Source organism: Phalacrocorax carbo, chromosome 4 (genome assembly GCF_963921805.1).
Source record: "Phalacrocorax carbo chromosome 4, bPhaCar2.1, whole genome shotgun sequence".
Taxonomy (NCBI): Eukaryota; Metazoa; Chordata; class Aves; order Suliformes; family Phalacrocoracidae; genus Phalacrocorax; species Phalacrocorax carbo.
The window spans coordinates 3440106-3462371 of NC_087516.1; the positions used below are offsets into that span (position 1 = coordinate 3440106).

Consider the following 22266-nt stretch of genomic DNA (forward strand, 5'->3'; position numbering starts at 1 on the left):
AGAGGTGGAAAAATGTGCCTAAGTGCTATTATGTCACAAGAAATGGATGTGTGCTACTGCTTGCCAACAGAATTAAGGAGAATAATAATTATTCACATCATCTGCAGAATGGGTCTGGATCAAATAGGGTAAGTCGCAGTCAATAAAGACAATTCTTAAGCAAAGAAAAGGAGGAAATTTCTTGAATGGCTTCTTAGGCCTCGGTCATCCAACTCTAGGGATGGTAACGCTGGTATTTTCAGCAGGATCTCGTCGTATCTAACAGGACTTGTACAAATTGCTACAGAATTGTTCAATTCTGAAAAGATGAGCCCAACACAAATGAAGACACCCCCGTGTCGCCAGCTCTTCTAAAGAGCTTGATGGGCTTTGTAGAAGCAAGTTTGCAAGCGTGTCATCACGAGAGCTATCTAAGAGCAGAATACCTCTAGAAATGTTTTTACTGAGGGTTTGACTAAAGAGCAATGAAATATAAAATTCTTACCTCTTCTGTCAGAGTTGCCTGTAGAAAAAGAAAACAAAAGTCTCTTAGCAACAAAGGAATATACATTTTAATAAGTCAGGAAGGATCAAAGACCAAGACAGTAACAAATTTAGTAACTCTCATCATCTTCTTGTAAATCTTCCCTTCAAAAGACGGGCTACAAAGCCAGGATGTTAAAATGAATTTCAGCCTTCACTTGGTAAGACGTAAAAAGGAACAAAGCCCAACTTTCTATCAGCAGAGCAGGGAGCCGAAGCTATAAGGTCAATAAACACAACGTACTGCTCATCGTTGGTAACAGTCTGTTTAACCCTATAACCAGCAAGTCGCTGCTGTAATTCATTATCACTTAAGTACTAAGCGATAACACTTGGGCATGATTTTAAGAGTGGCTGAGCCAAGAGTTCAATTAAGAGCAGCTGGGCTCAGGGATGGGGCTGATGAGCATCCAGGGAAAGCCTCTACCCGCTCTTTCGGATATCCCATAGGCACCCCGTGCCCTTGTTTTACCTGTGAAGAGCCGCAGCACGGGGTTGAGGACAATCTGGGTAGGTTTGGGGAAGCAGGAACCGCCTGTACAACACGTAATTCGTGCAGCCCTTCCCTCTCTTGAGCACCACTTAATTTCTCCATGACCAATATCCAAATTTCCCGTTCAGATTAATGGCAAGGGCGGCCCTAAAACTAATTTTGCTCCTTGACAAAATAATTTAAAGAAAGAAAGAACCAGGTTTGTTCATTTGTTCTCGGGACCGACATCAAGTGAGAAGCCACACCTGGCTTTGACGGTGCCATAGCGTACACCAAGGGAGTTCACCAAAACCAGGAACCCAAGTCATAAAAAAAGTAGTGAAGACACAAAAATGATCAGTTAAGTCCCTCACTACCAGACATCAGATTACAAAATCCAGATCTTCACAGTACTTAAGGCTTTTACCTCCATCACTCCCGTTCGAAGGCCACGCTTATTCCAAACTTGCACAGGGCATGTATTAAGGTTACTCTGGACTCCTTCACTCTGCAAAACCCCTTTGTGTTTGAAAGAAAACTGGATGAGTTCAGGGACGGCAGGACACTAAGGAACTGGGGTTGTGAACTTCCTTCAGCTGCATCCCTTCCTACGTCAGTAGCAAAGACAACTTCACGGCAGCTTCACGGGCTGCGGTTTCCAGAGACACCCAGAGGGAGAGGGTGCACACATCTCACTGATATGAGGAGGAGATTAGATACCCAACACCCGATATCCCTTGAGGAATTTATTCTTAAGGGACATACACTTGACATCTCCCCACATTAACTCCAGTATTATCTTTTTTCAGTCTTTTCTACCCCACCACCAAGTCACCCATCCCGTTCTTCCACTGAATCCGGCACTGCCAAGGTTTTCACTACAACCTTTAGCAGGCACTGCTACGTAACTGTTGCAGCTCAGAGGCACGTAGAATCAAACTGGGTCTCAAACAATGCAGCAATGGGCAAACTGTGGCTGAAGAATCACAGATCAGCTAAGATTTCTGGTTACCTCGGCCTCTTTTTGCCATTTTTGTTCTTAACCTCCACTGAGCAGCCAAACCCTACATTCTTAGGGGACACTTTTACAATGTGCCAAGCAGGACAGCAACAGAGACAACTCTTGCTCACCCAGAACTTTCAGAGATCAAAGTAGCCCAAGTAATGGGGTAAAACAGATAATTTAAGAGTGGAATCACAGAACGGTTTGGGTTGGGAGGGACCTTTAGAAGCCATCCAGTCCAACCCCCTGCAGTGAGCAGGGACATCTCCAACCAGATCAGGTCGCTCAGAGCCCCGTCCAACCTGACCCTGAATGTTTCCAGGATGGCGCATCCACCCCACCACTGGATGGGCCAGAAAATGCAGGACTGAGACACCCAGTGCATGGAAAGCCCTGCTCAACAAGTGCTGCTCCTGACACTTGTCATGGTAGAGACAGCACCTTCAGAGGGTTTATCAGATCATGTGTGGCTTGTGGCTGCAAGCAGTTTAGCAACCATTGCGAGGAGCACTCCAGCTGGGCCAGCACCATCCTACACATCATTCTTCATCCCCAGCTTGGCTAATTTTGGATAATGAGCCAACTCACCAGCTTTCCCCAGGAGCTGGATCTCACCCCTGGTTGGCCACCTCTAGTTTAAGTCTTGAATCATAGAGTCAGAGAATCATTAAGTTTGGAAAGACCTCTAGGATCAGCAAGTCCAACTGCCAGCCCAACACCCCCCGGCCTCCTAAACCATGTCCCCAAGTGCCACGTCTGCACGGTGTTTGAACCCCCCCAGGGACGGTGACTCCCCCACCTCTCTGGGCAGCCTGTGCCAGGGCCTGACCGCTCTGGCAGGGAAGGCATTTTCCCTCATCTCCAACCTAAACCTCCCCTGACGCAGCCTGAGGCCGTTCCCTCTCGCCCTGTCACTGGTGCCTTGGGAGCAGAGACCGACCCCCCCCTCACTCCAGCCCCTCTCAGGCAGCTGCAGAGAGCGAGAAGGGCTCCCCTCAGCCCCCTCTGCTCCAGGCTAAACCCCCCCAGCCCCCTCAGCCGCCCCCCAGCACACTTGTGCTCCAGACCCTGCCCCAGCCCCGCTGCCCTTCTCTGGACACGCTCCAGCCCCTCCAGGGCCTTCTTGTCCCGAGGGGCCCAAACCTGAGCCCAGCATTCGAGGTGGGGCCTCACCAGTGGGACAGGGACTGCCTTGTTGTGTGTGCGCTTGTATGGTGCCAAAAAGCATGACTTGACCCCACGGAGGCCACTAACACACAAATAAATGCAGAAATGCTCTGGCTAACCCAAGCTCTGCAGCTGAGCAGCAATCCAGAGTGATTTACTGCTATTGCCTACAGACCCGTTACGGGTCAACTTTTCAGCCAGCATCTGGGAGCTGTGCAGCGCTAGCCCCATTTCACACTCCGGAAACCACAAAAAGCGATGAAATTAATCTGTGACAAAAGTGGAACGAGATCCTAGGGTTTCTGGTGCCCCAGCATCTTGGCAAGATGCCCAAAGCTTCAGTTGAATAAATCTCTTTTGATCTGGACACTTCAGGGAGTTACATTATTTCATATCACTGTGGAATTTGGCCCGAAGTGTCTTCTCATTCCTTTTTATTCAGCAAAACAAAAGAAGAACAAAGAAACAAACCCGGAGGCAGGTTGGCCTGGAGAAGAAGAGGTGAAGGAGATGCCTACCATTGTGGGCAGCAGAAGAGGTCTCTTGCGTCGTCACCGTCGCACTGAAATTCCTCTCCGTCGTCTCCGCTTCTGTGCTGGGGGTGGTGGGGTGCGAAGCAGACAGCATCACTCTGTGTGGCGGGGTGGTGGCTGGGGACATGGGCGCAGCCCTCCCCGGGGCAGAGGCGTTGAGGCTGACAGTGGTGGTGCTGGGGGAGATCCCAGTGGCTGTGGTTGTAGGTGGCTTTGATGCCGTGGTGAGAACAGTTACTGGAGTGCTAACGTTGAGGCTGTTTGCGCTCGTCGTAGTGCCACCCTCACGACCTGTTGCAGGAGCTTTGGTGGGACTCCTGGTGGTGGTGGGCACTGGCATGGGTGGCCCTGCGAGAGGAGAAAGCACAAGGGGACCTCCATGAGGTTCCTTTCTGCCACAGTGGAGGGTCTGGATGCTGGAGATTCTTGTGACTGTAACTACAAGGATAAAACAGCCAAAAAATGCCAAGGCTAGGACAGGGAGCGCTTTGCACAGCATGGCAACGCACACCCTACAAACGCAGGTAACTTGAATACGTGTTATGATATTGAGGAGGTACAAAGGTTAGAGCCCCTGTAAGAGAGGATCTATATTTGCTAGAGGGAAAACCTGCAGGCCCCATTTATAAGCACCTGCAGCCCATCACCCTCTTTTTGACACTTAATATCACAGTTAAGTGGGGGGCAGAAGGGGTGAGTCACCAAGGACAAGAGCACATATTCCTTTGATCCTAAAGATGGTTTAGGGACAAAAGAGAGGAGACGACGAGCATAGTTTACCTGTCGTAAGGTTGTTAGCACCTGCGCTTATCAGGCCACTTCCGAGCAAAATGAGAAAGAACCACAAATCCATGTTGACCTGGGGAAGAGAGGAAAGAACAGTTATTTAAACCCTCATGCAATATCATCACAAAATAACTCAAAGCGGGGACGCCGCTCCTTTTGCTTCACATGCATCTTGTGTGCGTAGAGCTGGAAGGGAGAGTGAACGTGTGGCTGGCGTCCCTGCAGGCATGGGGATGGGAAGGATTTATCGACACGTTCCCAACTGGAAGGCGTGTGGAGAGGCCCCAGTCTGGTGGACCAGAAAAGGTGACCGGAGATGGAGCAGGGAACGAGGGAACTGCAGCAGAGCATGAGAGGAGCGAGCTAGGAAGCTGAGCACCAACGGTAAGTACCTGGCCTTAAAGGAAATTAATAATGTGTTCGTGTAATGGTCTGCAAATGAGTGTACTTTGAGCGAACCGAAATGCAAGACAAATGAAGACCACAGCAAGCGACCTTGATCCAAAATGCCCAGGAACCTAAACAAACACCCATAAATAATAATCCAAGATCATCTGCAAGCACAGGCTGCACATTTGTCCATGTTTCTTCCCAGGCAACATCCTCCAAAATTACAGGACGATGACATCAGTAGAGTTGTTTCCCCCAGCCCTTTTAAAGACAAGGTTTTAATGGTGATTTCTTTCCTCTGTAGACCTCAAAAAGCTCCTGAGAAATGGGTATCGTTATCTCCTCCCAAACAGATACGAGCCCAGAGGCTGAGGCAAACGACAGCGAGATGTGAGACGTCATCGTCCTGGCCAGGAGAGAGCCCAAAGCTGCCAAGCCCCAGACCCCAGGGCCTCCCAAGGACGGGTCAGCACCTCGCATCTGCGACGAGCTCAGGGAGGGCTCGGAGATGGCTCTGCTACGTGCCGTGGCAGCTGCTGTACGACTCTCTCCTGTCCTTCAGGCTTTTGTCACGCGTCCCGTTGCATCTTCAGCACCTCCTGGGAGAAGGCTGCGAGATCTCGCCGCCAAGTCAACTCATCACGCTGCCAAGAAAGGGTTTTATTCCCGATATGCCGTCTAAGCCTCCCCCTCTTAAATACATCTTGTGTTGTTTGTTCCTGTTGTATTTATTTAAATCTGCTTCAATCTAGACCCATCCCGAACTCCGGGCAAAAGGACAACACTGAAGTCATCCACACGCTGGAAACGGTATCAGAAATACAAGATCTTCCCCACCCCACCCAGGAGTATTCTCCCACCAGCACCACCCACTTACGTGTTTTTCCTCCCCCCCCCCCCCCGAAAGAAAACCTGGCAAAAATCGAACTTACTCAGTGACCAAAAGGTTAGACAAACCCTGAACCAGAAGGAAGCCAAGCTCCAGAGATAAGAGCTTTCCTTCGGGTCCCTCCATGGCTAGTCCTGGGGCAGGGCTTTCTCCAAGGGGTCCCACTTCTGCGAGCAGCCAACTTTCCAGAGGGTTTCATCACTGGCTAAAATATCTGTCTGGATGGACTTGAACCGATTCAGTCCTCCTGCCTCTTGGTGAGAGCGGGGCTGGTCCTGCAATGCCTCCTGCCAGGCTCTGCTCCAGGGTGGGATGTCCAGAAAACCCACAACCCACAGGGTTTGGATGACATGCTCCACGCTTGGTGCTTAACACACCCCACGCAAGTCGTTCAACCGCCTACCAGAGTCTGAGATGCGCCGGGTCTAAACTGTTTTGGCTTTGGAGAGAAAACCTGATGTTTGTAAGGAAGAAATGTTTTATGATGAGGGTGGTGAGACACTGGCCCAGGTTGCCCCGAGAGGTGGTCGATGCCCCATCCCTGGAAACACCCAAGGCCAGGCTGGACGGGGCTCTGAGCGACCTGATCTGGTTGAAGATGTCCCTGCTCACTGCAGGGGGTTGGGCTGGATGGCCTCTAAAGGTCCCTTCCAGCCCAAACCATCCTATGATTCCATGGTTTTAGGGCTGAGAGCAACCCAGCACAGCTGGAGCTTGGGGAAAAGCACAGGGGCAAGCGCACCTGCATGCCGGCTTTTCCTCCAAGGCCACTCAGCAAGCAGTTGTGCTGGAGCTGAGATGGTCCTACACCAAAGAGGTTTTCTACCCCTCCAGTGCAGGAAAGGGAGCCCGTGTCCTCTCCGTGCTTAACTGCGACCGGCAACCACACACAGCTGCACTGCCAGCAAAAATGAAAGCAACTTGCTGCAGGAGACATCCTTCGAGCATCCCACTGTGGAAACCCACAGACACAGGGGGCTCCTCATGATCGGACCCACGTGCGAAGGCAGAAGGACCACGCCGAGTCTCCAAACGAACCTAACGGCGGCGCTGAGACGCTCCTGAAACCTCATAGGGGCTGACGAAAGCGCCAAGGTCTCACCATCGCAACCGCTTCCCTCGCCGGGAACCCACCACTGCCGCAACAAGAAAATGTGAACAAGGTGATGGAGAAGACCTGGCTCTTCTGCGAACACTACTAGGGAAAAAGGTGACTGTTTGCTGTGTTTCGATGAATATTTGTATAGAAAGGCCATTTTTGCAGGTGGATGTGGCTCCTTTCCTATTCCCACCTCCCGTTTCTCAAAATGAGAGTTCCCGTTCATTTGGGATCCTGTTCATTTGGGGTCCTGCTCCTTTGGCATTCCCGCAGCTCTGCTGGCACCAGCTCCGCAGCACCAGTTTGCCCCAGGAGCAGACAAACCAGCTCCTAATGGGGACGCTCCCACCACACTGGCATCCTACAGGCTCCTCACCTGCAGATCTCGCTCCTCGCTGCCTGGCCCGTAATTAACCGATCCCTGGGAAACCATACAGATCTTAACCTCTTCCAAGCCTTTCTTTAAGGGCTTCAAGAATCTTCTGAGCTGGCTGATCCAGCTCTTGCAGCACACCTCAAATACCAGGGGACTGGTGTTGAACAAATACCAATTCGTTCACGGTCACCCAGCAAAGGGGTGGCAGAGCTGGGACTGGACCCCTGGGGACCTGGTTCCTCTCCTGTCTCCGGGCCCTGGAGTCCTTTCGAGAAAGTTAAGGAAGGAAAGACTGATGGCTTAGCCCAAACGGACCCCGCACCCCCTCCCTAAGGCCTGCAAAGCTCTTCTGCCCCATCCTCAATGCCTCTTCCCTTGATATCAAAAGCAGGACATGGAAGGTAAGTGGAAGGAAGTAAAAGCCGCGAATCCCCTCTTCTTTCTGCCCTTGGTTACAGGCAAGTAACCCACATACACTCAAAGAACTCAGTTTGATTTCCATGACTGTGATTGCCACATGGATGAGAGCTAAGGGGACTCCTGGAGCAGCCACGGGTACTGGCTGCAAACCCTTCGGAGCGGTGGGGTGAGGCAGGTCCCCCCTTTGCTGAGCCGGCAGCGCAGCCCCGACACCCCGGGATTACACCAGCGGGCAGGCACCTGCCTGCCTTTCAAACCCCCTTGATACTATATTTAGTAAGTTCATTGATCCTAGAGCGGATCGTATTAGGAGGAAAGGGTTGGTAAGGGGAGGTAATACCCGATTTCCCCAACCCTTGCCCCGTTTTGGTGAAGAAAGCTGGATGCAGGCGATCCGTGTGGATCCTGAGTTTTTACAGCTTTATTACTGTGAATGTCAAAAGAAAGAGGACACCGGGCAGCCCCGAGAGCATCACGGCTCGCTGTGCAGATCATGACCCAAAAATCCTGGGAGCTGCTCCTGTGACCGGCCATCAGCTGCCAGCACCGCTTCATCACCTCAAAACCGGATCTGGAGCAGAGAGCAAATGAACGAGCCCTGTGCGAGGGGAGGGCTGTGCCAGCCCAGCTCCCGGCTCCCAGCCCCTGCTATGAAACACGATTCCCAGATGCAGTATAAATAAATGCCAGCAGTACGCCGTTACCCGCTCCTTAACATAAAAGGCCTCGAGAGTCCTACCCCAAAGCCGGAGAAACCCGAGTCTCCCTTCCCCCTCGGCTCCCTCCCTGCTGGTTTCGGAAACGGAGAGGAAATACTTGTAATGTTATCAACATAAACACAGCTCTTGGCCGGCTGCAACATCCTGTGAGCTCTGCAGAAAAACACCCTGACGTCACGGCGCCGGCTCTGCCGAGGAGAAAGGAGCCGGCTTCAGCACCGCTGCCCCGGCGCGTTGGGATGCTCGGCATTGCGCCGTCGCATTAAACCTTCCTTTCCCAAAGCCAGGGGTAGAAACCTCAATAATTTCCAGCAGTATTATATATATATTTTTTTTTAAAAAAAAATATATATATATACATATATATACTTTTAAATATCTATGTAGAGTGTATATGCACTGCGCTGTCCCTTATGCTGCTCAGGATCTTCCTATAGGCGACGCTGGGTTTTAGGCTGCAGGATGTATGTTTTAAAATAAGCAGATCTTGTCAAGATGATTGATGCTGGAGAAGGAAAAAAGGAAATAATCCCTTTATAAAGTAATAAGGGGCTTAAAAATGGTGCGCTGCTGCTATAGGGGGGCTTGGCTGCACCTCCCCGGGCTTCCAGAAAGCAAAGAATTAGTATTTAGTGCTGCAGCAACTGCCCAGATCCTACCCGGATACAGCCGTCCACAATCAAAGGCAGGATTTACCCCCACCTCTGACATATTCCTAATTCCTGGAAGATGAGGCAATCTTTTTCTGTGTGCAAGGAGGAGACACAGCCTGAATTCGACTCGGCTTTCCGGGACCCCAGAAACCACTGCTGCTATCAGTAGGATGCTAAAATATAGTGGCTCAACGGAGACCACCCGCCTGCCTCGTGCTGGCCCCAACCGCAGCGGAAGATAAAAAATTGTGCAATTTTCTTCTTTTTGTTTTTCTTTTTGGCAGGGAAGAGGGCAAAACTAGGAGCAAGGTTAGCGTCTGCACCGGTTAGCTCTTTGAAGCAGCTCACAGTAGGACGAGAGCAAGCGTGAGCATAAAGAGAGGGGAAAAAGGTCAGGTTTTTTTTCATTTTCGGTGGCAGCAAGCCATCAGCATGGCTCAGCTGCCCTGCAAAACAAACCTGCTGTTCCCTCTCCCCCTCCCTGCTCCTTTTAAATCCCGTTTGTGGTTTTCCAGCCTCTCGCTGATCCGCAGCAGAGGAGAGCTGCCCACGGGCTTGTCCGGCGGCACAAGGATTTCACCAACGCCGGGCTCCGTCTCCGTAACCCCAAACCTCTCGCGTCGGATGAGATGCAAAGGCTGTAGCAATACCGACCAGGATGAGCCCCGCTGCTGGTAGCTCTGCGCCGATAAGCAAAGCCCTGACCCCTCTGGGAAATCACCTGGGGCCAAGCACCTCGCAGGGCAGGTCCTAGAGCTGTGTATCGGCTTCTTCTCGTCTTTAACATGATGCAAGGAGCCGCTTCGGCTCCGAGCCGTGCTGGGACGGCTAGCGGGGCGTAGGTCACCTCCTGCAGCAGAGCTGTGAGGAGCTGGCCATCGCAGGGAGAGGAGAGGTTGGGTTTAGGGAGGGAAAAGGGTTTCGTTGCACTAAGATGCAGTGACTAATTCCTTGCATGTGTCTCCAAAGCTGAAACGAGGCCTTTGATGTGTCACTGAACATTATTCCCCCACCCCACCCTCTGATTTTCCACTTTTCGACAGAAAAGATGAATCACAGCAACCATTCACCCTTTCTGAACATCCACTTCGTTTTCTTTTTTTTTTTTTTTTTGGTGCTTTTAAATAAACAGGCGGCTTCCACACGAGCGACAGCCGCTTAACGAACGGCGCATGAGGACAAGGAGGACAAGCCTGCGGGAAGGGTTTGCCGGTTTGCTTTCTCCACCTGCCCAACCTCTGACAAATCACCGCTTTCCTGGACTTTGGTATTTACTCGTGGTGTGCTTTGGGTTGGGAGGGGCCTTTAGAGGCCACCCAGCCCAACCCCCTGCAGAGAGCAGGGACACCCCCAACCAGACCAGGTCGCTCAGAGCCCCGTCCCGCCTGGCCTTGGGTGTTCCCAGGGATGGGGCATCAACCACCTCTCGGGGCAACCTGGGCCAGGGTTTCACCACCCTCATCATAAAACATTTCTTCCTTAGATCCAGTCTAAATCTCCCCTCCTCTAGTTTCAAACCATCACCCCTTGTCCTGTCACAGCAGGCCTTGCTAAAGAGGTCACCCCCATCCTTCCTAGAGTCCCCCTTTAAGCACTGGGAGGCCCCAATAAGGTCTCCCCACAGCCTTCCCTTCCCCAGGCTGAACAACCCCAACTGCCTCAGCCTCTCCCCATAGCAGAGGTGCTCCAGCCCTTGGATCATTTTTGTGGCCCTCAGTCCAACAGGTGAACACACAACCCTCTTTCAAAGAGCAGCAGCATCATACAGGCAGGGAGGGAACCCGAGCCTGCTCCCGCCTGGCTCTGTGGGCGTCCAGAAGCAGCTTGCGCTGATAGGGTGATGTCAAAAACCGATGGCCTGAACCAGGATCAGTATTCCTTGTGGAGGTCATCTTCAGCGGGGTGTCAGTCTACTCCACGCTGATCATATGGGCTCCCAAAGCACCCACTGGCAGCAGCAACATGCATGAAACTGTTGTGGATGGATGTAGAGAGGATCAAGTGTTCATCAGCCAGACGTTGGAAGGAGGTTCCCCAAGCTCCCTTCCTACCTCTGCTGCCGAAAACTGGAAATCCCTGTGCTTCAGCCTGATCTACCATAAAACGGCTCCGAAATTGGCTTTTTTACTGCCTAAGTGAATGAGGCAGGTTTAATTAATTCAGAGACGCTTGGAAGGACTTTTGAGACTGCCATTGAGACTGACTGGGTCTGGTCCGACAGGGCCCGACAGGGACCTCGCGGAGCTCAACCAGGCCGAGCGCAAAGCCCTGTCCCTGGGAGGAACAAGCCCCGGCACCGGCGTGTGCTGGGGCCGTCCCGCTGGAGAGCAGCTCGGCGGAGAAGGACCCGGGCTCCTGGTGAGCGCCGGGCTGGCCTTGGGCCAGCAACGTGCCCTTGCGGCGCAGAGGGCCGGCGGTGTCCTGGGCTGCGTCAGACAGAGCGTTGCCCCCAGGTCGAGGCAGGGGACCCTTCCCCTCTGCCCGGCGCTGGCGAGGCCGCCCCTGGAGCGCTGTGGCCAGTGCTGGGCTCCCCAGTGCGAGAGAGGCACGGGCATACTGGAGCGAGTCCGGCACAGGGCCGCGGAGATGGGGAAGGGACTGGAGCGTCTGTGCCATGGGGAAAGGCTGAGAGGGCTGGGACTGCTCAGCTGGAGGAGGGAAGGCTGCGGGGGGTCTCATCGGTGTCCACAGATACCCGAGGGGAGGGTGCAAAGAGGACAGAGCTGGGCACTTTCCAGTGGTGCCCATGACCCAGGGCCAGGGGCCATGGGCACAAACGGAGACACAGGAGGGTCCCTCTGAACATCAGGAAACACTGGTTGCCTGTTTTGGTGACCAAGCACTGGCACAGGTTGCCGGGGGAGGCTGTGGAGTCTCCAACCTTGGAGATATTCCAAAGCCACCTGGACACGGTCGTGGGCAGCCGGCTCTGGGTGGCCCTGGTGGAGCAGGGGTTGGACCTGATGGTCACTGGAGGCCCCTTCTCCCCTCAGCCCTCTGTGATTCTGTAACTTGCTGGCTGCAAACTTTTTGGAAGGGAAACCTACCAGGATTTAAGCTCGTACTGGGGTAACAGAACACCCAGCACTGAGAAGGAGATCCCTGCACTGTGCTGGACATACACTGGGGTCCCACCAGTGTCCCTCATTCAGTGAGCAAGCACCGGTGATGGCACACCACGACAGCCCTCTGCCATGTACGAGACAACCCTCACCTCCTCGGAGCCACTGACAAAGAGCCAGAAAGCTCCTCAGAGGAAATGAGCCCAGGACAGACTCTTCCAAAGGAGCTTGGAGCACCTCAGGACTGATAAGTCAGCCTCCTAGAAGAGCCCCAAGAGTAGGGAGTTATTATCTCAGGTTAGAAGAGAGAGGATTAAACTGATGAGGTTTTAAGGAAAAATACAGAGAAAAACATCAATGAATGCGGGTGTTTAAAGAATCTGGACATGAAATAGTTCGGGCTCCTGAAGAGATGCAGAAATGTTGACTGTTGATATCTGTGCTCTGTAGCTGCATCGTGCCCGTTCTTAGTTTTCTGTATTACCTTGCTTGTAGGCAAGAAATCCCTCTCTGTGTATTTAAAAACAGGCAAATAATAACGCCTAGAGACTCGATGGCCTCATGCTAAAAATACAGAAGTAAAAGCCTGAAGCTGTAGGCTCCAGTGCTGGCTATGCCAGGGGCAGATGGGTGGCATGTCTAAGGCCAAGGCGCTCGATGATCTCCGGTCCTTGCCCATCGAGCTGACAAGCAGTCACCGCCTGGAAGCTCTCGGAGTGCCTCGGAGGGGAAGAGCTACAAATACGTCCAATTATTTTCCTAATAATAATTTTCCTAATAACCCTCTTAATTAGGACAGGTCTAATTCGCCCTCAGCCCCTCTCTTCTGCCGGCGCCGTGGCTGTCTGATCGCAGCGGCACGTGCCAGCTGCTCTCACACCTCTCACCATGCGCAGGATAAACTGGGATGGGTCAGGGAATAAATTGTGGAGGGAGACAGGAGGGGATGAAGAGCTCCTTGGACCTGGAGTGGAGAACAACCAGCTGGAGAGGGTTTCCTAAAGGACATGGCATCAAGGAGCATCAAGGTGGGACAGGTAAAAGCTGAGAGAAGATGAGGTCCTAAAAGGAGAGCGGTGGGCTCCGCCCAAGGGAGCTCTCAGCTCAGGGAGGATGAAGATGAAGGGCTGACCAGGAGGAAGGCGCTGGGGATGGAGGTTTCGCTGCAGGCCGGGCTGGTGAGGGTCGGTGGGGTGGCAGGAGCTGCAGTGCAAAGGGGAGAGGGAGGTGAGACCTCCTTCTGGGATAACTAAAACAGATCTGCCGAAGTGACAGCCCCAGAGCTTGTAAAAACCCCTGGCTAGTACGAGACCAAACCCCACGGTCTCTGGGTGTGCTTTCCCCCGCGGGACGGGCATCGCAGCTGCAACGTGGTGCTGGGAAGCGGAGAGCGAGTGCTCAAAAGGCTTGAGTGAAGGTGCTCCATCTCATTATTCAAAATAATGAATTAATAAATAAATGAAAAATAAAAAGTCAAGTCATACAGGAATATATTTCTTTAAATATTCTATTTTAGGGTGTCCCCTTCTTTGTCCCAGGCATCATGTGTAACATGTACAAAGGAAACACAAGTGTGGTTAATATACTGGCTACGTAAAAGGCCGGTTGCTTTTGATTGAGGGGTCAGGATGAAGCCTGGCCATTATTTAGCCGAACAACACCCCTACCAAGCAAGATGCCTTTCGGAGAGCGAGCGAACGGTACGTGGGGAGGAGAAACAAGGTTTAAAAATAAAATAATAATTAAAAAAACAAACACATTAAAAAAACAAAGCCCAGCTTTTGGGCTCAGCCTCTTCTGCAGGACCAGCTCTAAGCTGAGACCAAGCCAGGAGCCGGCGCGTTCGGGCGGCGAGCGGTCAGAGCATCCTACTTAAAACAAAGGTGTCGGAGGGGATCATTTGCATGACAGCCTTAAAATCTCATTACAGAGGCTAAGCTCCAATTAAAACGCATGCGTTCGGTCATGCAGCTTAATCGCTGGTTGTGCTTACCCTGAAATCCGCCCGGGACACCTGTAGGGAGCGGGGAGCAGCCAGCCCGTCCCACGGAGCAGCGCCTGGGCTAAGAAAGTGCCGCGGAGCCGTAAAATCACCAATTTACCTGCGGTAATTCTGCACCGCTGCTCTGTTCAGCCCTGTTGCCACAGTAACACTTCTGGTGTAGCCGAGATCAGTGATTATGAAACTAGAAAAAAAATCAGAGGCTGCTAATTAGGATACTCCAGTTCTCCAAAAGCTCCATATTAATGGCATTACGATTGCAAGCGCAGGGAAAATAAAGACGCCAAAAAGCATCGCCTCGGTCAGCGTCGGCGACCACCGCCAGCCGCTTTTTGGGTTTTTTTATATACGGGTCTTAACATTCAGCTTGCAAATTTGCTGTATATTTGGCGTGTTTTCCTTCTCTTCAAACAAATGTGCAAGACTCGGCGGCACAGTCTTTACTCTTTACATATATTTGCATGTATTAGAATGGAAAAAAAGGCTTGAGGACGATGTACAAATGGCGATAGCGGAGCGGGGCCAGGGATGCGCCCCCGCATCTCGCATGAACTGTGTTTGTTTCTGCCGCAGTTTGCCAGAGAAAGAAACTAAAATCACGATTTTACCCGTGGCTGCAAGGGTCCGTAAACGAGGTTTGCAAACGAGGGGAACCGGAGATGCAAATGTTTTCCTCTCTGACTCTGTTATTCCAGTGCCAAAAGCTTTTTGAGACACATCTTCTGCCGAAGGCTTCAAGCTGAAAAGTCTGACTGGGAGCAGTTGCGTTGCCAGACACAAGTGTTTTTTGACAGAACCTACAAATAAGATATGGGAGCGTATCTCTAGGCGAGAGGAAAATGGCCTGCCAGGTACTTCTGGAGCTGCAAACCCAGAGTGATGCTGCTTTAAAAAGTCAGCTCATCAAAACGCCTTAATTCTTCCATTCTCATTGAATGATGAACCTACCGAGAGGATGAAATGGTGATAAGTAAGTGGGGCCAAGGACCAAAATGGAGTTAATAGCTAATAATACTCATTGCTGCAATGGCAGACTCTGCATTTCTCTATCATCCAGCACCACTGCATGACTTGCTGCTTGATTTCAGCCAGTCCACTGAGAACCGCCAGGAGCCACCACCTCCGAAGAGGATGTGGAGGCTGAAAAGCAAATTGCTGGTGAAAGCTGTGCCTTGAGTTCAGGCACGGCCGCGGGTTTGTCCTGGGGAAGGGAAGGGGTCAGGCGGTGCCAGCATTTTCCAGTCATAGAATCATCGCATCATTAAGGTTGGAAAAGACCTCTAGGGTCATCAAGTCCAACCCCCAACCCAGCACCCCCAGGCCTCCTAAACCATTTCCCCAAGTGCCACGTCTGCACGGTGTTTGAACCCCCCCAGGGACGGTGACTCCCCCACCTCTCTGGGCAGCCTGTGCCAGGGCCTGACCCCTCTGGCAGGGAAGGCATTTTCCCTCATCTCCAACCTAAACCTCCCCTGACGCAGCTTGGGGCCGTTCCCCCTCGTCCGGCTGGAGTAGTGCAGGGGATTAACGCCAGCAATGAAGCCAATGACTTCCCCAGGCTGCCCCGGGGTCGTGCTACACTGCTCTCCATAACCCCTTCCCTGCGAAGAGTGAAAAGCAAAGCGCTTGGAGAAGAATTGGGGAATCGCTTTTTTCCCCCTTTGAGGCAGGAAAGTAAGTGGGATTCAGTTTATTCTTGAGCAGCATCACCTAAAGCCTCAAAGGTGCAGTTCCCCCACCCATGATTACGTGAACCAGTCTCTTCTCCCACTCAGCAGTACTGCTGGGGGTAAGTTAGGCGTAGGGTTAATTACCTATAAATTTGATTTATTAGCTGGAAACAATTCAAAGGGCTGATCTTGTATGCTAAGACCACAACATAAGATCAACCAGCCAAGCACGAGGGCACACCAGGCCCGAGCAGATGGGGATCGCCGCGTTACAAATAACGAGTTAATAAAACCAGTGGGATTCAGCTGCCATCGAGGAGCTTTTAGTTGGAGGCATTATTTCTAATAGGCTGATTTACAGGAATTAGGCCTTTAATGCCGTGTGTTCACGTACATAGCACAGTATAAGCTGGTTTGATGCGACCATGGAGAGAATATCTGCTTTTGTGAGCAATTAGGGAAATGATTGCCAGTTACGGGGACAGCAGGTAAGAGCAGCTGGGAAGAGAGGCTGTCTAGGAGGAGGGATTTCGTGAAGTTCTTCCAGATAGAATCATAGGAAAGAATTACAGAATCATTAAGGTTGGAAAAGACCTCTAGGATCAGCAAGTCCAACCGCCAACCCAACACCCCCAGGCCTCCTAAACCATGTCCCCAAGTGCCACGTCTGCACGGTGTTTGAACCCCCCCAGGGACGGTGACTCCCCCACCTCTCTGGGCAGCCTGTGCCAGGGCCTGACCCCTCTGGCAGGGAAGGCATTTTCCCTCATCTCCAACCTAAACCTCCCCTGACGCAGCCTGAGGCCGTTCCCTCTCGCCCTGTCCCTGGTGACTTGGGAGCAGAGACCGACCCCCCCCTCACTCCAGCCCCTCTCAGGTGGTTGTAGAGATGCTGCAGGAGTGGGAAGTTCACCGGGATCATAAATATCCCAGCAGAAAGGAGCCTGCGCCCGGAGAGCAGCTGGAACATCCTCAGCAAGCAAAAGATTAGGGGGCCAGCAGAGTTTTGGGGTGATCCTGTTATCATCCACCCTGTCGGCATTTCGAGCAGAGCGATCTCCCACGTATTTCTTACCATCAGTCCACTCTCCTGAAAAAGGACCAAGCTCTGACTCTGGTGGCTCTATTTCCACCTTCCATCTTTTTTTTTTTTTACATCTATTTTCTCCATCCTTCTTTTTTTCCAACTATTTCTCTTTCCACCTTCCACACCCAAGAGGGGCGTCCTCATTCAAGACGAAGCGACGCTGTTGGCACAGGACTTAGAGCCACACCAAAAAGCTGGGCATCTTCTATCATTTCTACTGCTCTAAACCTATTATACATATATATAAAAATATATATAATGCTATAAACCTGTTCTATACCTAATATCATTGCTATAAACCTATTCCTGCTGACACAAGATTATGAAAACTGAAACAATCCTAGCCTTAAACAACAGGGTGGGCACAAGCCCCTGCAGACACCAACACAAAACCGAACGCTCAGTAGTTCTGAACAAAAATATAATTAAAATGCAGTTTCTTATCCTTAAAGTGATTAAAGAACAGCCTGGGATGCCTAACTTTCAGCCCTCCCATGTTATTCACAATTCATTCTCTATTTTAATCTCCCCAACAAAAGGCTGAACTCAACTGTATTATTGTCAGCGAGGGCTTTTATCATCAGCCTTTGCAACGGTCAAGGCACGGGAGAGAACAATGACTCTCACAGGAGAATAAAAACAATCTAAACAAAAATACCCTGTTGCTAAGGTTTAAATCAGCCCTTTTTTTGGGCCCAGCCGGGTAGCTGGGAATCCCGGTGCCACCCTATATAAAAAACCAGGGAAGAATTAGGACTCGGATAGGGGAAAATAACCTGACACTCACAGCCCCGTTGTGTTTTCCCCGCTAGGATGGCATTTAAAATAGGAATATCACTTAGGGGACTTTAAACCAAAGCCAACAGCTGGAGCACGCTGGCGTTTGCAGCGAGCAATGCTCGTCCTAAGCCCATGTGTTGCTCCAACTGCTGCGGCCCCAGGCTTCGTGTCTTGCTCCAGCAAGGGCAGGAGGTTGACCGTGCCTGAGGACCTCCACGGTGAAACCTCGAGGTGTTGCAGCGCTGACGGTGGAGGTGTTCACAAGCTCGGCAGAAGGCTGCTGGGAACGATCGTGCCGCGGGGCTGGACGGCGCCGTTGTCAGCACAGCAAGGGGAAGGCTGGAGAAGATGGAGGAGCGAAGTGGTCTGTGGAGAAGCTGGCCGCCTTGCCCGCCAGCCGCGGTGCAGATGTTGAGAACATCCATCTGGGAGCTCCACTCAAGGAAAGCTCCAGCCCAAACTGCAACGATTTCTTTTGTGAAATCAACCCCAAAAGCGACCGCAGAGCACCGTGTGGTTTCTACACCCTTAGCTAAGGGAGCCACACCTGCTTTTGGGGTTTGGTAGAGAAATCCCCTTTCCCAGCGGTGGTGTGGAAAGGAACTGGGTTTGGCCGGGGTGTCCTCGCTATGCACGGCTGCCAGCGTTGCAGCGAGGGTTTCCAGCAGCAAAGTGGCTCCAGGGTCAAGTGTGACCACGGGGGCGGGAGAGCCCCGGCTGAGAGCCCCGGCAACGTGCCACAGGCTGGAGGGTCAGGCCAGGGGACACCAGAGCCACAGTGGTCCAGGGAGGCCACCAGCCACCACGGCCAGCCTGTCCTCCTCCCCTCTAGGTGGAGCTCCAGGAGAAGCCAGAGGTCCCTCCCCAAAGCAAAGGCGGATACATCCCATCTCCTCCGAGCACCACCTCCTGACCTGCAGCTCGGTGCTAGAAAAGAGGACACATTTGCAAAGGCAATTTCATGAAAACCAACTTTTTTTTCACAAAAACCAACACAAAACTTGTCAGAGTAATTATTTCCTGCGATATAGCAGTAAAACACCCACCACAGCAAATTGCAAAGCACGGAGCCCCCCAAAATAACTTTCCCCTCCTTAAGCAGAGCAATTCTCAGCCCAAAAACCACTCGAAAGCCTGGAAGGGCTGCTGCGATCGGGCACGACGGGACACCGCTGACGGAAGGAATGGCTTCCCTGAAGCGTTTGGAGATCTTATTTGCGTTGGGTCCATAAATATTTTTGTGCGTGCATAAGCAGCGTTTAACTGATGTATCTCGGCCGTTTCATGTCCAAAACCAAAAAAGCACAAAGAGGGAATTTCACGTTTCCTTGCTGACAGCAGCCTGGATGCGCGCGAAAGAGAGAACAGAGTCATGGTAACGCTGGAATTCAGTTTTTATGGCCCATTCTGGTTTTCTTTTTGCCAATAAACAAGGTCTCCCCAAGCAGGCATTGAGTATCACCTCGTGTCCCTTAGATTTTAGTGATATTCAAATAAACATTAAAAGGCTATGACACAGCTCAAATCCCCCTCCGTTAGGCACCTAAGCCAAAGAGCCATCAAAATTATGCTAAATTAAATTCATTTCAAGCCTATCTGGAAAGCTGGAGCACGCACTCAGGTTGAATATTTTAATTTCAATGGCAACGCAATGGATAGCAACAGAGATATCCCCGTCTTTGAAAGTCTTTGCTGTCCCAGCCTTTTCAAAGGGCTTTGAAAAGCAGCTTTCCCACAAAAACACCCATCTCCATCACGCCCTGCCTAGAAGTATAATACACAGAAGGCTCCTCAGTATCGCCGTTAAATAAGAGACCCCCCTAACCAGGCATTAAATGGTACAGGAGCTCGCACACAACAACAGAGAGCGCTTTCTGTAGCAGCTTGATGCAGCACAAATACACAAGACAAAGTCTGTTGCTGAAGCCCAAGACTATTTGGCAGCGGGGTAGCCCAGCCTAACAAAGTCAACTCGTTTTCATAGCATCGCAGAACCATGGCATGGTTTGGGCTGGGAGGGGCCTTTAGAGCCCATCCAGTCCAACCCCCTGCAGAGAGCAGGGACATCTTCAACCAGACCAGGTCGCTCAGAGCCCCGTCCAGCCTGGCCTTGGGTGTTCCCAGGGATGGGGCATCGACCACCTCTCGGGGCAACCTGGGCCAGGGTTTCACCACCCTCACTGTAAAAATGTCTTCCTTAGATCCATCCTAAATCTGCCCTCCTTTAGTTTCAAACCATCACCCCTTGTCCTGTCACAGCAGGCCTTGCTAAAGAGGCTGCCCCCAGCCTTCCTGTAAGTCCCCCTTCAGGTACTGGAAGGCCCCAGTAAGGTCTCCCTGCAGCCTTCCCTTCCCCAGGCTGAACCACCCCAACTCTCCCAGCCCGGCCTCGCAGCAGAGGGGCTCCAGCCCTCGGAGCATCTCTGGGCCCCCTCTGGCCCCGCTCCCACAGCCCCGTGTCTGTCCCGTGCTGAGGAGCCCCGAGCTGGAGGCGGCGCTGCAGGGGGGTCTCACAGAGCGGGGCAGAGGGGCAGGACCCCCTCCCTCGCCCTGCTGCCCGCGCTGCTGGGGATGCAGCCCAGGGCACGGTTGGCTTTCTGGGCTGCGAGCGCACATCGCCGGCTCGTGCCCAGCTCTTCACCCCCAGCACCCCCAAGTCCTTCTCCGCAGGGCTGCTCCCAGTCCCTCCATCCCCCAGCCTGTTCTGATACCGGGAGCTGCCCCGGCCCAGGGGCTGGACCTTGCACTTGGCCCTGTTGAACCTAATGAGGCTCTCCCAGGCCCACATCTGCAGCTTGTCCAGGTCCCTCAGGATGGCATGCCTCCCTCCTGTGAATCACCTGCACCTCTCAGCTTGGTGGCATCAGTTTTGACTCCATGAAATCCAGCCTGCTGAAGACCAGGTGCCAACCTGGCTCAAATCCTCCCCTTGCTCTTCCTCGTCCAAACCAAATCCAGTCCAATCACGTCCAATCCTCCAGTGACACACACCCCCCTCTGCTGTGCCCAGCCCAAAATCAGACACTCATTATCTCTAGATGATTCAGCTATGGGTTTGGTTTATCCCAAGCGAGCGACACTGCACCCTAAGCCACCCCGTACTTGTACAGCTGTGGGGTGAGAGGAGGAAAGAAGTGTTCATCTGAAGACCCTCAATAAATTTTGCCATAACTGAATGCAAGGATGCACCAAGCAGGAGGAGGAAGAATAGGCAATGTAATTCTGGGAGGCGCACAAGGGTTGAAAACGGAGTCCTACAGATGGAAAAGGGGCAACGTAATATGTACACAAAGCACGAGGGATGTTATGAGTAGTTAGTTGATTACAGGCTATTTTTGGTCTTTTTTACCTTAATAATATCTTCATGTTAGGGCACCAATCTCAAAAGCACCATCTCCAAATAATTTCAGTAATCTAGATGTCATTTCCAGAAGTGTCTTAACATACACATGAACTGCATGACGGGGCGCTTGCATGAGCCCTCCAACTGGCCTCTACTCCTCTCCCCCCACAGCTTTAGAGACAACCTATGGGTTCTGGGTGCAACTTAGCTGGCTTTAAAAAACAAGTTATCCAGGTTTTATGGGACCTCTTTATATCTTCTCCATATCCCAGGTGCTCTGACGTACAGATGCTGTACGGTTGTAAGGTTGGATGCTGACTCCTCCCCACCTTCGACTCCGGTGTTGAGCATGAGCTACAGGAAAGGCAGACTCGGAGGCTTTGGGAAACGTGGTGGCATCTTCATTCGCCATTAATTAATTATCCCATGAGCCACACAAGAAAGGGTTTCTTGTTGCTTTGCTGAAGGAACCCTCCCCCTGTATCTCAACCACCACTGGGCAGAGGCTGCCAGCACGCTCGCGAGTGCAGTTTTGACCACGTCCCAGCTCCTCCGCCGGCAGTGAAGCCAAGGGGCACAGCTCCGCTTCTAAACCAGATTTTGCACCATTTGAAAAGACACGCTCGGGAAAGGGAGAGCGCAGGCAAGAGCGGGGCTGCCCTTGCTCTCTCCAGCTGGCCTTTCTTAGCAGCAGGAGGACATTTCAGGTGTGGGATGCTCGTAAACCAGCTGGAGGAACCAGTTATAAATGGCAGATGCTGAGATACTTATTAAGAGTCACACAAGGAACATCAGCAGTGGGGTGACTTGTAATCCTTGCTGGCGTGGACTGGAATTAAAATTAATGAGTTAGAAATAAATGGCTAGCCATCCCTACTTGTACCCCAACACGTCTCTGACTATGAGATCCATGTGTAGACAGAATTAATCCAATCCCATTTCCCTCCTGACCTGTTTGGGTATGGAGATGGGAGCCACAAAAACCACCTCGCAAGATCCGACGGGGTGCCACGGCCATCGGCTGGTTTACATCCCTGCCGCTGCTCCTCCCCCTGCCCCAGGGGACACCTGGGGGGACAGAAGGAGCAGTGACACCTCTGAATGCTGCTTTAGTATGAAGGGAAAGACCCTTTTGCCCGGAGGGAAGGGAAGGAAAGTTTTGGATGACCCGGTTCGAGGAGGCAGCTCTTGCTGAGCAGCTTTAACTCCTCTCATCCCAGATTAGCTCCTCTGAACTCACCAGCAGCAAAGCTCTTTCACTTGCTGGAAAGATGCCATGTTGGTGTGTCAGAC

General features: G+C 52.0%; 1 protein-coding gene across 4 annotated transcripts in view; it reads right to left on the reverse strand.

Annotated features, from left to right (window-relative positions):
- PTPRA (protein tyrosine phosphatase receptor type A) overlaps positions 1 to 22266 on the reverse strand; it is a 133881-nt gene that overhangs the window by 26355 nt on the left and 85260 nt on the right. For 3 of the 4 annotated variants that reach the window (XM_064448854.1, XM_064448856.1, XM_064448857.1), the window contains exons 4-6: positions 4478 to 4556; positions 3683 to 4045; positions 485 to 502 (exon numbers count right to left, since the gene is read on the reverse strand). In XM_064448854.1, coding sequence (XP_064304924.1) covers positions 485 to 502; positions 3683 to 4045; positions 4478 to 4556 — 460 coding nt within the window. The remainder of the gene's footprint in view (positions 1 to 484; positions 503 to 3682; positions 4046 to 4477; positions 4557 to 22266) is intronic. The other variant, XM_064448853.1, reaches the window with a different exon arrangement.